The 13,267-nt window shown below is 30.0% G+C and overlaps 3 protein-coding genes across 3 annotated transcripts; 2 read left to right on the top strand and 1 right to left on the bottom strand.

Moving 5' to 3' along the window:
* Positions 1 to 1,438: 1,438 nt before the first annotated feature.
* Positions 1,439 to 2,065, top strand: LOC124909864 (peroxygenase-like). The gene is made up of 3 exons (XM_047450493.1): positions 1,439 to 1,601; positions 1,680 to 1,899; positions 1,990 to 2,065. The coding sequence occupies exons 1-3, from the start codon at positions 1,439 to 1,441 to the stop codon at positions 2,063 to 2,065; spliced, it is 459 nt and encodes a 152-aa protein (XP_047306449.1).
* A 66-nt stretch (positions 2,066 to 2,131) lies between these two features.
* On the top strand, positions 2,132 to 2,964 carry LOC124910674 (60S ribosomal protein L23-like). Its single transcript, XM_047451349.1, has 3 exons — positions 2,132 to 2,384; positions 2,784 to 2,825; positions 2,918 to 2,964. Exons 1-3 carry the CDS (start codon positions 2,132 to 2,134, stop codon positions 2,962 to 2,964), a joined length of 342 nt encoding a protein of 113 aa, XP_047307305.1.
* A 356-nt stretch (positions 2,965 to 3,320) lies between these two features.
* LOC124909863 (peroxygenase-like) lies at positions 3,321 to 4,509 on the bottom strand. Its single transcript, XM_047450492.1, has 5 exons — positions 4,348 to 4,509; positions 4,065 to 4,305; positions 3,842 to 3,931; positions 3,548 to 3,731; positions 3,321 to 3,468 (listed from the first exon to the last, which is right to left on the bottom strand). The coding sequence occupies exons 1-5, from the start codon at positions 4,507 to 4,509 to the stop codon at positions 3,321 to 3,323; spliced, it is 825 nt and encodes a 274-aa protein (XP_047306448.1).
* Between the last annotated feature and the right edge of the window lie 8,758 nt (positions 4,510 to 13,267).

Below are 13,267 nucleotides of genomic sequence, written 5' to 3'. Positions count from 1 at the left end.
ATCCGTATTTAACCCTAAATACAAATGAATTTTATAAATCAGATATTATATAAATTATTAACCGTTTCTAACCCTAAATTGAAGTGAATTTTAGTATCATTTGGTTTTGACAAAGACCACCAATAGGATGTGCATTCTACTTATGACAATTCAGAAAAATTATACTGAAATTTTTATTAACATAATATAATTACATATTTTGAGAGATATTAAATTAATTTAGTTATTTGAATAATAATTATATATGATTTTGACCCAAAAAAAATATTTTTAGGATAGGCTTAAAATAAAATTAAATATTTTATTATTATTATTATTGTTGAATTAGCTCAAACAAATTAAGGGAAAGATGAGATTTAAAAATATCTGGTAGTAAATATTAGGGATATTCATTATGTTAAAAATTAATTATTTATTATAAATATTATTTATACATAAAAAAATAAAAACTATTATCTAAATAATTATAATTAAAGAAACTTTAATATATATATATATATATATATATATATATTAATAATAATAATGAAAACATATCAGAATTTTTTTTTCCAAAATTTTTATCTAAAATTTAATATTTTTCACATTTCATTTTATTTCTTTTATTCATGAAATAATAAGATACTTTTATTTAATATATTTTATTTTATCTTTATATTTTATATATTTAAAAAATATAATCTTATCTTTTTATTTTATATATTTAAAAGTTAAAATAATTAATAATTTTTAAAAATAAATAAAATCAAATAATTTTTTTATACAAAACTCAGCTGCTAAAACAAAAATCAAACAAATTTTCTTTCAAATCTCACCTAAATATTAATTCTCTCTTTCTCAAATTCTAATACATACAGATTCTAATGGTCTAATACAGCTAATAATCTAATTCTTTTCATATTTGATGCTTTAAATATATATAAAAAAAATAAAAAATTGGGATGGGCTTAAACCCACCTCAACCTAAGTGTCCGTCCGTCCCTAATTTTAATAAATTTTTGTATATCAACTTACTATAATAATACACAATTTTTTGGTATAACATGTTATTATAAAAGTTTGGATTCATTTGAGTGTTCATGATTTGACGTGATAAAATGGATTGTTCAGCCGGGAAATTTGATGAAATGACCCTCATAAGAGGTCTAATTTCAAAAAAGGCCAACGGTTGATAAAGTTGGCAAAAGGGACCTTTTTGTCCTGTGAAAAGTCTGTAATACCCTCGCGCGCCTGTTTTACCGCTCAATTACGAGAAATGTATTTCTCGCATTTGGTATTTCTCGTATTTGGTATTTCTCGCATTTGATATTTCTCGCATTTGGTATTTCTCGCATTTGGTATATCTGAGTATATATTGAGATTCAGACATTTGTAAAATATATGAAAACGGCTAGGGTTTCGAATCGATCTACAGTAAACTACGAAAGAACAATCTCCAATGGAGGACGCTATCGCGATGCATTCATCTCTAGATATCAGATTAACACACATACATGACGAAGACTCAAGACAAGAATGCCTTATCATCGGAGGCTCCACTTGCCCCGTCACTGTCGAACGCAATGTTCGCTCCGACCTCGACACCACACTTCCAAAGCCTTGTATGTATTCTCTAGATAGATCTTGTTCTTTCAAATTATTAGATCTTTGAGATTGGGTCTTTTTCATCAAATATGCAGACTTGGATAGAGGGTCGACTGCTCCTGATATGGACCATCCACAAGGAACAATAGGGCACCCTCAATATGGCATGAGTGTACTCCAGCAACATGCTTCCTTCTTTGATCAAGATGACAATGAAATAGTCATCTTTCGGTGCCAGGGCTTGCGTTGTCTAACAATGACAGTAGGCTCAATTACGAGAAATGTATTTCTCGCATTTGGTATTTCTCACATTTGGTAAATATTATCCGGCCACGAACCCTAAATTTAAGGTTCTCATATAAATACTCTAAAACCCTAGTTTCGCATTGTCCTTGTATTCTGAAGCTGCCAAAATGTTGAAGCGAGGTTAGTGTTTTCATCTTCTATACAATTCTCTGTTAACTACATGCTTGATACTTGATAGTAATTCAATGTTGAAAAACAACGCGTTTCAGGTCGCGGAGGATCGGCGGGAAACAAGTTCCGCATGTCACTAGGTCTTCCTGTGGCGGCTACGGTCAATTGTGCCAACAATACTGGCGCGAAGAATCTCTACATCATATCAGTGAAGGGGATCAAGGGTCGTTTGAATCGAGTGTCGTCTGCTTGTGTAGGAGATATGGTTATGGAGACGGTGAAGAAAGGGAAACCTGATTTGAGAAAGAAGGTCATGCCTGCTGTCATTGTTAGACAACGCAAGCCCTGGCGCCGAAAGGATGGAGTGTTCATGTATTTTGAAGGTGATTTAGTAGATTCTGATTTTGTGTTGTGTTATAACTTGTTACTTGTTTAACCAATTTTTTGTTATTCTTTACTAGAACAGTTAGACAAGAACTCACTCTTTTCACGATCTGATTGATACAATCCCTTATTTGTTATGCTAAGGATTTAGAAATAGTTTTTCTTTAGTATTGGTTTTCAAGGGTATTTGGGTATTGTATATACCCACTAAGATATTAAAGAAAGAGTATTAGGGATATTGAATAGAGTTTATGGTATGATAAATGATGTATTTAGAAACACTATACTCACTTATTTGCGTTCTAAGTCTTACCTACTTCTCGGTCTTTTTCATATATGAAATTTGTTGATTGTAATATGTAAATATCTTGGTTGATAAATATGTTATTACTATGCAGATAATGCTGGTGTGATAGTGAATCCTAAGGGAAAAATGAAAGGTAAAAAATGTCTCAAAATGTGTTAAACTACTATATCATCTTTAGGCCTCATTCATTCACTCACAATTATTTGTTTAATGGTAAAAAACCAGGTTCTGCCATTACTGATCCAATTAGGAAGGAATGTGCTGATTTATGACCCAGAATTGCAAGTGCTGCCAATGTTATTGTCTGATAAAGTCGAGGGACTCTTTTGCTTTTAAAAAGTAGTCAATTTTGTTTTTTATTCACGACTGAGATTAGAATCATATACCCTTTCAATTCTTGTGATTTTTATTGATTTGGTTTTTGTTTTATGCATATGTTTTTCTCATTAAAAGTTTGATCATTCCTCTTTAGGATTTGAGATAATGGTGGTAACAAGATATATTGCTGCAACATATAATATATTGAAACACAATGCATAAAAAACTTTGTTTTCTTCTTGTCTGGTAGTACACTTTATTATCATTATTATTATCACCAAACAAGACTAAGAAGGTCTTCATCTTCTTCTTAGTACATCTTCCCTTCACTCATCTGCATCTTTGCAATGTAATCAAACAAACTCCCATCAAAACACCTTACTGCCTTTTTAGACAACATTCCTTCACTATCCCGAGCTAGAACATACAACATTATCCACTCCACCTTAGCCGCAAACCTGTTTAGCGATTTCAATATTACAATAATACCAAAGAAAAACAAAAATCTCTTCTTTCTAGTTCATAGTTCATACATACCATCCAAAGAAGTCCAATGCTACTCGATTTGCTGCAGTCATCGCCCACATCTCCCCAAAAGTGAGCCTATCAGGTATAGTGAGTGCATACTTGCTAAACATGTTCTCAAAGTTCACCGGCGTGTACCTTCCATCTGTATCATTAGTTCCAGAATCACTTCCATGTTTGGCTTTATGGATGTTGGCTATGTATATAGGAAGGAATGGAGAAGGTATTCATCCCTTCATCCATCACAAAATATGTTAGAAATGGATACAATTTCACAAGATTGGTTGATTTAAAAGCAGAAAATACTCACAGGAAGAGAATGATAACTCATAGCTCCGTTTATAAACATAGACATTACAAGAGATACAATAATATTGAAACCTAGTTGACGCAAATCTGTATCTCAAACAATATCATCAAAATTTGAAGAATCCATATTTCAAAATTGACAATTTCATTTGAAAATCTAAATTTTAGAGTATTTATATGAGAACCCTAAATTTAGGGTTCGTGGCCGGAGAATATTTACCAAATGCGAGAAATACATTTCTCGTAATTGAGCTTGATGTCATTGTTAGACAACGCAAGCCCTGGCATCGAAAGATGACTATTTCATTGTCATCTTGATCAAAGAAGGAAGCATGTTGATGGAGGACACTCATGCCATATTGAGGGTGCCCTATTATTCCTTGGGGATGGTCCATATCGGGAGCAATCAACCCTCTAGCTAAGTCTGCATATTTGATGAAAAAAGACCCAATCTCAAAGATCTAATAATTTGAAAGAACAAGATCTAGCTAGAGAATACATACAAGGCTTTGGAAGTGTGGTGTCGAGGTCGGAGGAACATTGCGTTCAACGGTGACGGGGCAAGTGGAGCCTCCGATGATAAGGCGTTCTTGTCTTGAGTCGTCGTCATGTATGTGTGTTAATCTGATATCCAGAGATGAATGCATCGCGATAGCGTTCTCCATTGGAGATTGTTCTTTCTTAGTTTATTGTAGATCGATTCGAAACCCTGGCCGTTTTCATATATTTTACAAATGTCCGAATATCAATATATACTCAGATATACCAAATGCGAGAAATACCAAATGCAAGAAATACCAAATACGAGAAATACTAAATGCGAGAAATACATTTCTCGTAATTGAGACAAATGCGAGAAATACCAAATGTGAGAAATACATTTCTCGTAATTGAGCGGTAAAACAGGCGCGCGAGGGTATTACAGACTTTTCACAGGGCAAAAAGCCCCTTTTTGCCAACTTTATCAACCGTGGGCCTTTTTTGAAATTAAACCTCTTATGAGGACCATTTCATCAAATTCCCAGTTCAGCCTCATTAAAATAGTTAAATATTAATTTAATTTAATTTAATAAAAATATATTTTATCAGAAATAAATTTATACTATTTTTATTTAATTTTCAACCAAATTATTAGACATTTCTCATGGAGAGATATGTGTTACTCAACATGTTCTGCACACTATACCATCCTATTTAAATAGAAAAAATTGAACATAATTTAAGAGAGAAAAATTAAAAATTAATGATTTGGTTGAATTTTATACCATGGCATATAGTGTGTGGTACATTTGAGAAACAACAAATTGGTTCTTGTTTCTCATTGGCATTTAATTGTATCAGTTAGACGGATACAATACAAGCTCAACCTAGACATGATGCATCTTGTATTGTACCGGTTGACGGATGATTATAATCGGGTTCAATAGTTTGATATCTAGCCGAGCTAAAAAAAAAAATACAAGCTCAACTAAGCCAAACTAATAGTTACAACTTATAATCTAAGTGAAATATTTAAAGTTTAAATAAACTAAAAACAACAGATTTTTGAGTTATTGACATATATATATATATATATATATATATATATATATATATATATATATATATATATATATATATATATATATATATATATATATATATATATATATATAAATGACACCAGTTTACGTCAAAACTTGACGACTAAAACCATCTATGATAATGAGCAATGACTTTAATTGACAATAAATACTTTTGATTATATTTTAATTTATATAAATATATATATATATATATATATATATATATAATGCTTAATTTTTAAAGTGTTCGGATTGCCGGGTTGAGAATTGTGGTTAATTTGGATATATATGTGAGAGTAATAAATACTTGGGGTCGGATTGTGGGTTGACTCGTCTATAAACTTAAAACGGTTTAAAATAAAATTAAAAATGTTATATGTATGATTCAAATTTGCAACCTAACAAAACAACTATAACCGTTTAACTAACTATGCTAATAACACTTTATAATTTAAACTCAACACCAAATTTGATAAACGCGGGACATTTTAACAATATAAATTCAACTTTTTAACTAAATAATCTATATAATGATGCTTAATTTTTAAAGTGTCTGGATTGCTGGGTCGAGAGTTGTGGTTAATTTGAATATATATGTGAGAGTAAATTGATACTTGGATCGGATTGTGGGTTGACTCATCCATATACTTAAAACGGTTAAAAATAAAATTAAAAATGCTATAAGTATGGTTCAAACTTACAACCTAACAAATCAAGTACAACCCTTTAACCAACTAGACTAATAACACTTTACATTTTAAATTCAACACAAAATTTGATGAACGTGATAGTTCATCAATAGTTTTTAATCGGTTAAAATTCTCTTTTGACTCTGCTCTATAAATTTCATTGTTATTAGTGAGTAATAATAGAAGAATTTCGTCATATTTATTGAGATATGAGACATAATTCATATGAATATAGTAAGTCTCGTCTGGGCTACTTTAATGGTAGTCTTTATATTTTTCCTTTCACTCGTAGTATGGGGAAGAAGTGGACTCTAAAGGTGAAATTAAATGAGTTGAGGAATCAAACTGTATCAATTGTTTTAGAGATCGTTCTGCAATGTGAGAGTAAATGGATATTTGAGTCGGATTGTGGGTTGACCCACCCATAAACTTAAAACGGTTAAAAATAAAATTTAAAATGCTATCATATTTTTACCGTAATATTTTTTTCACGATTTTTTATACTAGTTCTCGTGCAAATCCACGGGATAAATGCTAATTTTATTTAGTTTTTCTAGCACATATTTATTACTTTTATTACTTGTAATAGACTTAGCATCTATATCTAGTTAGTTTATTTTGACCTCATATATGTTAGGAGCATAGAAAAGTGTGGAGAGCCAAATAAATGGCACATGACGTTCATTGTTTTCAGTTTATCTCTTTAAACTCGGTGGGAACGACCGACTTCCATTCAGCCTCCCGATTATCCCAAACATCAAGGTATACTCCTTGCAAAAGTGTAAACACTTCTCCTTCCGACCTTCCAACATCGGGCAGGTGTCACATCAAGGTGTACTCCTTGCAAAAGTGTAAACACTTCTCCTTCCGACCTTCCAACATCGGGCAGGTGTCAGACTCTATACATCGTGTCACAAATTATATATAAACCTCTTCTCATAATATTTTTTTAACATTTGAGATTATAATATATTAATTATAACACTATTTTCAAACTTTTTTTATTTTAATTTACTTGCAAATAAATCACTATTTGATCTAAAAATGTTAAAATATTATCTTCAAAAATTTCAAAATTTTCAAATAAAGTCATTAATATTTTAAAGAAAGATATCTAATATTAAATTAGAAATATTTTTATGAAGGGTAAAAAAAGAAAAACTATTAATTTTGTGTATAAATAATAGTAATCAAATATGTTATATAATCTCATTTATAGAAAGAAATCTTGTAAATATATAGAATCTATTTAAAAAATAAATAAGAAGGTCAAATGAGAGAATGTAGAAACATTTATTTTCTATGAGGACCCATTTCAGCTCTTATAAATAAATTGACACATTTTTAAATAATTCAAATTATTATATTCTTGCCTCATTTCTCTTTCATTTCAATCTAAGATTTCTCCATTTAATATTCTTTAAATAATCCAACTTATTTTCAAATTTTTTCTTTGCGGGTCTATATTTTGTGTTTTTCAAATTTTATGCGATGGATAATTGGACTAGCCAAATAAATAATTTTCGGGTTCCAAGAATTGGATCATCACATTATAGAAAGTCTCACAATGGTTAGTTAAGCTGTTTGAATCCTGATATTTGTAAACAAAAATTAGACGATTCATGGGATTTGAAGTATATATACTTTTTTCATTGTTTCAGGTAATAATAATAGAAAGCCAACAATTCGTCTTGGGAGAAGAAGTTCTGCAAGCAAATTGGTAATATGTCATGGCCGAGATTCTTAGAAGCAGAGAGGTGTATTAATATCTTCCTAAACGTCATGAATTGGAACGATTCTGCAGTCGAAGAAGCATTCCACAATGCCAAGAAACGCTTTTGGGCCAACATCAATGGGTTGGATTGTGATATACCACTGCCCGGTCCGGACATCCACAATGATATAATCAACTGGAACAACGATACTGTTGATCCCAAACTCATCTTGGATTTAGACTATGAATTTGTCGTCCCAGATGATCAAGAAGCTGGTGGGGTAATCATTGGTCTACCTGATCCATATGCTGGTTACTCCACTGGTTGGGGTGATTTGGACGACATTCCAACAGCGAAAAACAATGTTGTCGAACCTTTACCCCCAACCGGATGGGGAGAGGGTTCGAATGAGCCCATACACGCGATTGGGAGGGGCATTGACTCGATCGTTCTCATACCCGCGACTAGGTGGGGCTACGATTTCAACGAGCCTATACCCGCAACTAGGTCGGGAGAGGCTTCGAAAGTGACAGGATGGGGCGAGTCATACAAACACATAGTCGCAACTGGATGGGGGCGACAATAATAATATTAATTACATAACTGAAAATATCGATTATGGTTCTTATAAACACATAATTGTAATTGGATGGGACGATGATAATCATTGTGTAACAAGAGATAACAATGGTTGCGGTACTAATGTATTATGACAAAAATATAATGTTCTCCAAATTGAGAAAGAAGTGCAAATGAACTCTTCTAGGACCATGTGAAAGAACATGAAGAATAACAATTTTGGGTACAATTTTTTTAAACCGAATAGTTCTCAATAGTTAAAGGGTTAGATTTACAATGTTTACTGTTTTTTTATTTTATTTTTGTAGTTTGTTTAGAATATATGATATTAATACAATAACTTCTTTTATTATTATGAAAATGATATATTTTAGTTTTAGTATTTTTTTAATTTAATGAAGGACCAAAAATGATAAAATAAAATTCATAATATCAAAATAATAATTTATCCGGTAAATTTGACATGTACATTCAAAATTTTGTAAATAGAATTGACGTATAGCTTACCTTAATAAACATTTCACTATAAACAAAATCAATATTTTATAAGAGTTAACCATTCAAAAACCATTTTAAAATGTGTGATATATATATATATATTTAAAACTCATAGATTTTCCAACACAAAGTGACTATTCTAATTTCTAGCCAAGAACTTTAAAATTAGGTTTTCAAGGTATTTAATGTAAAAGGTTAAAGGTTAAAAATTAAAAGTCATCTCACATATCATTCGTGAGATGTAAATTCGAGATTGAGGTGTAAGGGAGACATTGGATTTTAGGGTATTTCAACACAAAGTGACTATTCTAATTAGGTTTTATATTATATTATATATATATATAATTTAGAGGAATTGCATACTATATATTGAGGATACAATTTGAGGTTTTTTAAGTATGGTTTGAGAGAGAGAAAAAGAAGTGGTTAAATATATTTATTTTATTTTATTTTTTGATTTAATTTAAATGATTATTTGGATTTTAATTATGTTTTAGAATTTGTCTAATATAATTTTTAATATTTTTATAATTTATAGATATTTTTTATCTTTCAAATTTATTTATTTTATTTATATTCAAATCATATTTTATAATAAATAATTTTTTATTTAAATAATTAATATTAAAGTAATATATTTCAATTTTTCAAAAATAATAATATTACTATTATTTACATAATACACTGACCTTTTTTTTAAATTTTATCTTATGATATTTTTTAGCTACATATTATTTATTTTTTAATTTATTTTTTCAAATATTATTTTATTTTTGTCTATAAATCCGCCTTAATGATGACATGAATAAATCCACTTTCAATCAAAAACATGTATAAGAAAGTCTTTCAATCAAAATTAATTATTGTTGAAAAGTTTTTTATTATTATTTACCTGTTACAAATTGAATTTGAAATATTTTATTATATTTAATTATATAAAAACTTAATTAAAATTTTACTTTATTAAATTTATATCAATTTCATAATATATATTTTTTAATATTCCCTTGTATATAAGAATGACTCTCTCTCGGAGGTGAATCTATGTTATAATAAAAAATAATATTTTGTTATAGTAGAAAAGGGACATGGCTCATTCATTTTTTGTTTCACTTTTATTCATTATTTTCTTTTATAAATCTAAAAAAAAGACTAAACGCATGTTCATACCTTGTTAAATCTATAATTTTCTCATTATATTATTCAGTCCCATCTAAAAAAAATTAAAACCTATTTTAATTTTTTTTCAAGTGCACCCTAACGGTAATTCCTTGATTCGTCCCTGGTGGTCACGATTGTTAGTCGCTCAGTGTCGCTTGTCAAACGTGTGCACGATCGACACAATTGGCATAAATGGCACGGTATTGGCTCTAGTAGCTAGGTCGATCATTCATCTTCAAAGCTTGGTTGGAAGGTTAGGGTTTCTAATTTACCATGTTCTGTAATAGTTAGTGTTTCTGGTATACCCTATTCTATAATTGTTTTTCTTTGTTGCTTTATTGTTGTGTATTGTTTTTTATTAAAATGGAAAGAAAAAAAACAATAAATATAAGAAAGTCAAAGAATTTGTGATTGAAGGCTTAAAGGAGGCAGCTGAAAAGGAAATTTATAGGATTGTTGGAGAAATTATCCAAAAAAAACAGGAATTCAGTAAATGTAAGGAATCAATTGCTGATAAAATTTCTGAAAAAAATGCAGTAGGAAAACATGAGAAGAAAGAAGGAATTTGGAAGGTTTGTTATAACGAAAGAGCCAACATGTTTAGTCTTAAAAACCAGATTACCAAACTCCTGATACATACTATGAAGGGAGAAATCACAATTAGTAAAGAGAAAGTTCAACAAATAAAAGTTCAACTCAATATTCATTATCTCCCGGACTGGAATTTATTGAAGAAAACAGAATATAAGGAGATAGTTAAATGGTCAGTTAATGCAATGAAGAAGTTGATGAAGACTCTCAAATAAGACATACACTATCAAGAGCAATTCAACATGGAAAGTTAACGAGGTATGAAAGAATAAAGTAGAAAAGAAATCTGAAGACCATTCCTACAAAGGAAAAGTATACTTGGAGGATATTCAAACAAAGGTAAATGTACTCAACTCTCTTTTTGAATTTAAATTGCCTTCTAAATTAGAGGAGAAATGTATTGAAGACTAGGAGTTCATTGGAAAAAATAGAGTATCTTCCTGTAGTTCAAACATGGCTCAAATTTGAAAGAAATACTAGAGAAATGGCATACTTACATATGATTAAGCTGTATGAAGCTGGAAAAATGGTCGGAAGTGATGAATCTACATAATAGATCAAAGAAAACGGTCTAGATTTGGTTCATGCTCTTGAACATTCCAGGCCACATGTACAGTGTTGAATCAATTAGTCATTTTGTAGGTACAATTGAGAAACTATTATATATGGGCTCAATAACTGAAGGAGGAGAGCACTTGTTCTTTGTTAGAATTAGCATTGAAGTGCATCCTAGGAGTGTTTAGCAAATAAAAATGACAGTTGTTGATAGAAAAGGGAAGCACAATGTCATGGAGATCTTTTATGAATAGAAACTAAAGAGGTGTTCTTTTTGTAATATTTTCCTACACAATAGTAAAAAAACTATATAAGCCAAGAAGTAGAAAAGAAAAAGAAGGAAACAGAGGAGTCTAAATTCAAAGATCAAACAGTTGTAGAAGAAAGTAAAAATAATTCTAGGAAAAAAGAAAGTATTGAAGGAAAAAAGTAAAGAAATCAAGGTGAAGAGGAATTTTTTTTTGTCATAATGCGAAGGATGAGGATGAAAATGGAAGTTGAACCTCGAGTTGTTGTTGAGAAACTCAAGAGGAAGATATCAAAATTTCAAAGCTGAAACAGAGAATTCTAAAATCGATAAAGAAGATTCCAAAACTAATGTGGAGTCTGAAGCTGAAACCGAAGATAAGGAAGACAAAAACACAGAAATTCAAATTGAATATAACAAAGGTAAAAGTCTTAAAATTCTCATAAACAATTCTTTCTATCAAAATAGAACGGGCTCGTACAAAGAGAGAATTTAAAATGAGAAACAACAATACTCATCATTATCTTCAATACAATCATCTCTTTTCATCATCAGAGGAAGGGGAAGAAGCCTCTCAATGAAAACGGATGACATGCAAAATTTCAGACTAGAATTGTTAGGTTTGAATGTAGTCTTTTTTGTTTGTAATCTCTGTTTTCTTTAGAATGTATGAATGTTATTAATCAGTTTTTTTGGGTCTTTTGATTGTCATCCTTAATTATAACTAGAATTTGTCTAACTTTAATTTATGATCTCCCACTTTCGAGATTTTAATGAAATGGTTATAATTATTTCCTCCAAAAAATAGACATAATCTATGTAACCATTAATAACAATAAAATACAATTAAATTTTGCTCCACTTCTAAACATATCCATTTCACCTATTATCTTTGGAGCCATTTTACTGAATAGGTATAATATACTCTCCTATTTTCTCTTTTTATTCCTTAATAGATTCCAATACTTCTAGAACTGGTTGTTATTGAAGATCTAAGACTTAGGTTGGGCCAACAAGACCCTATGAACAATGGCGCAAACGTGTGGAACTTGCCTATTTTTTTCAAAAAATTGGGAATACGATACAAGCTTTGGAGAGACACAGTAAAAAAGGGTGTCAAAAGATTATCTTTCACTAATCAAGACATCTAGAAGAAGTAACATTCATACAGCATCAACATTGAACCTATTTGAAAATACTTATATGGATCATGATGAAAAATAGTCAATAAAAGATGATATTAGGTGTCATTAACTTATATGACCTCATTAGGATATTGAGAGTGAAAATGGAATTTGAGATGGTTAAGCATTTACAAAAATATAAACTTTTGAAGAATAATCATAATTTTTTTACATGTGAATAAAGGTTGTTATGTCATCCTAACCTATAATAATCATGAATCTTGTCAAAATAGATGGTGGGACATTTCAATTGTATATGTTTTTAATTTGTATGATGTTTTTGGGAGTGAAACATGTGAAAACACACCTAAAAATGAGAATAAAAACAACCTTCAAAAAACCATGTAAAATATTATTAAAAGAGAATTTATTTCTAAATCAATAGCTCTTCTCAAAACATTCCGAGAAAGAATATTCTGGACTTTAATGTGTCATTATATCATTTTGTGAGTTAGGTGGACTCTATGAGTTTAAACTGTAAGAAGAAGATTTGGAGTCAGAAATCTCTTCTACAATCTTTATTTTTGTTGGAACGTTATCTATGGTTATATCTTAATAGACGACAAATGTATACGTATAAGAGTTTGACTTTGTGTGGTCTCGAAAATTATTAGTACAATGTATCATTGTCGAGTTCGA

This window comes from Impatiens glandulifera, chromosome 7, assembly GCF_907164915.1.
Source record: "Impatiens glandulifera chromosome 7, dImpGla2.1, whole genome shotgun sequence".
In the NCBI taxonomy this organism is placed as follows: domain Eukaryota; kingdom Viridiplantae; phylum Streptophyta; class Magnoliopsida; order Ericales; family Balsaminaceae; genus Impatiens; species Impatiens glandulifera.
Note: the sequence above shows the minus strand (reverse complement) of the source record. Positions and strands in the feature narration are given on the sequence as shown.

Coding starts and splice junctions, on each gene's coding strand:
- LOC124909864 (XM_047450493.1), top strand. CDS start 1,439: ATGGAGGACGCTATCGCGATGCATTCATCTCTAGATATCAGATTAACA. Junction 1,602..1,679: donor CACCACACTTCCAAAGCCTT/GTATGTATTCTC, acceptor TCAAATATGCAG/ACTTGGATAGAGGGTCGACT. Junction 1,900..1,989: donor TTTGGTATTTCTCACATTTG/GTAAATATTATC, acceptor TGTATTCTGAAG/CTGCCAAAATGTTGAAGCGA.
- LOC124910674 (XM_047451349.1), top strand. CDS start 2,132: ATGTCACTAGGTCTTCCTGTGGCGGCTACGGTCAATTGTGCCAACAAT. Junction 2,385..2,783: donor AGTGTTCATGTATTTTGAAG/GTGATTTAGTAG, acceptor ATTACTATGCAG/ATAATGCTGGTGTGATAGTG. Junction 2,826..2,917: donor TCCTAAGGGAAAAATGAAAG/GTAAAAAATGTC, acceptor GTAAAAAACCAG/GTTCTGCCATTACTGATCCA.
- LOC124909863 (XM_047450492.1), bottom strand. CDS start 4,509: ATGGAGAACGCTATCGCGATGCATTCATCTCTGGATATCAGATTAACA. Junction 4,306..4,347: donor CACCACACTTCCAAAGCCTT/GTATGTATTCTC, acceptor TCAAATTATTAG/ATCTTTGAGATTGGGTCTTT. Junction 3,932..4,064: donor AAATGTATTTCTCGCATTTG/GTAAATATTCTC, acceptor TTTGAGATACAG/ATTTGCGTCAACTAGGTTTC.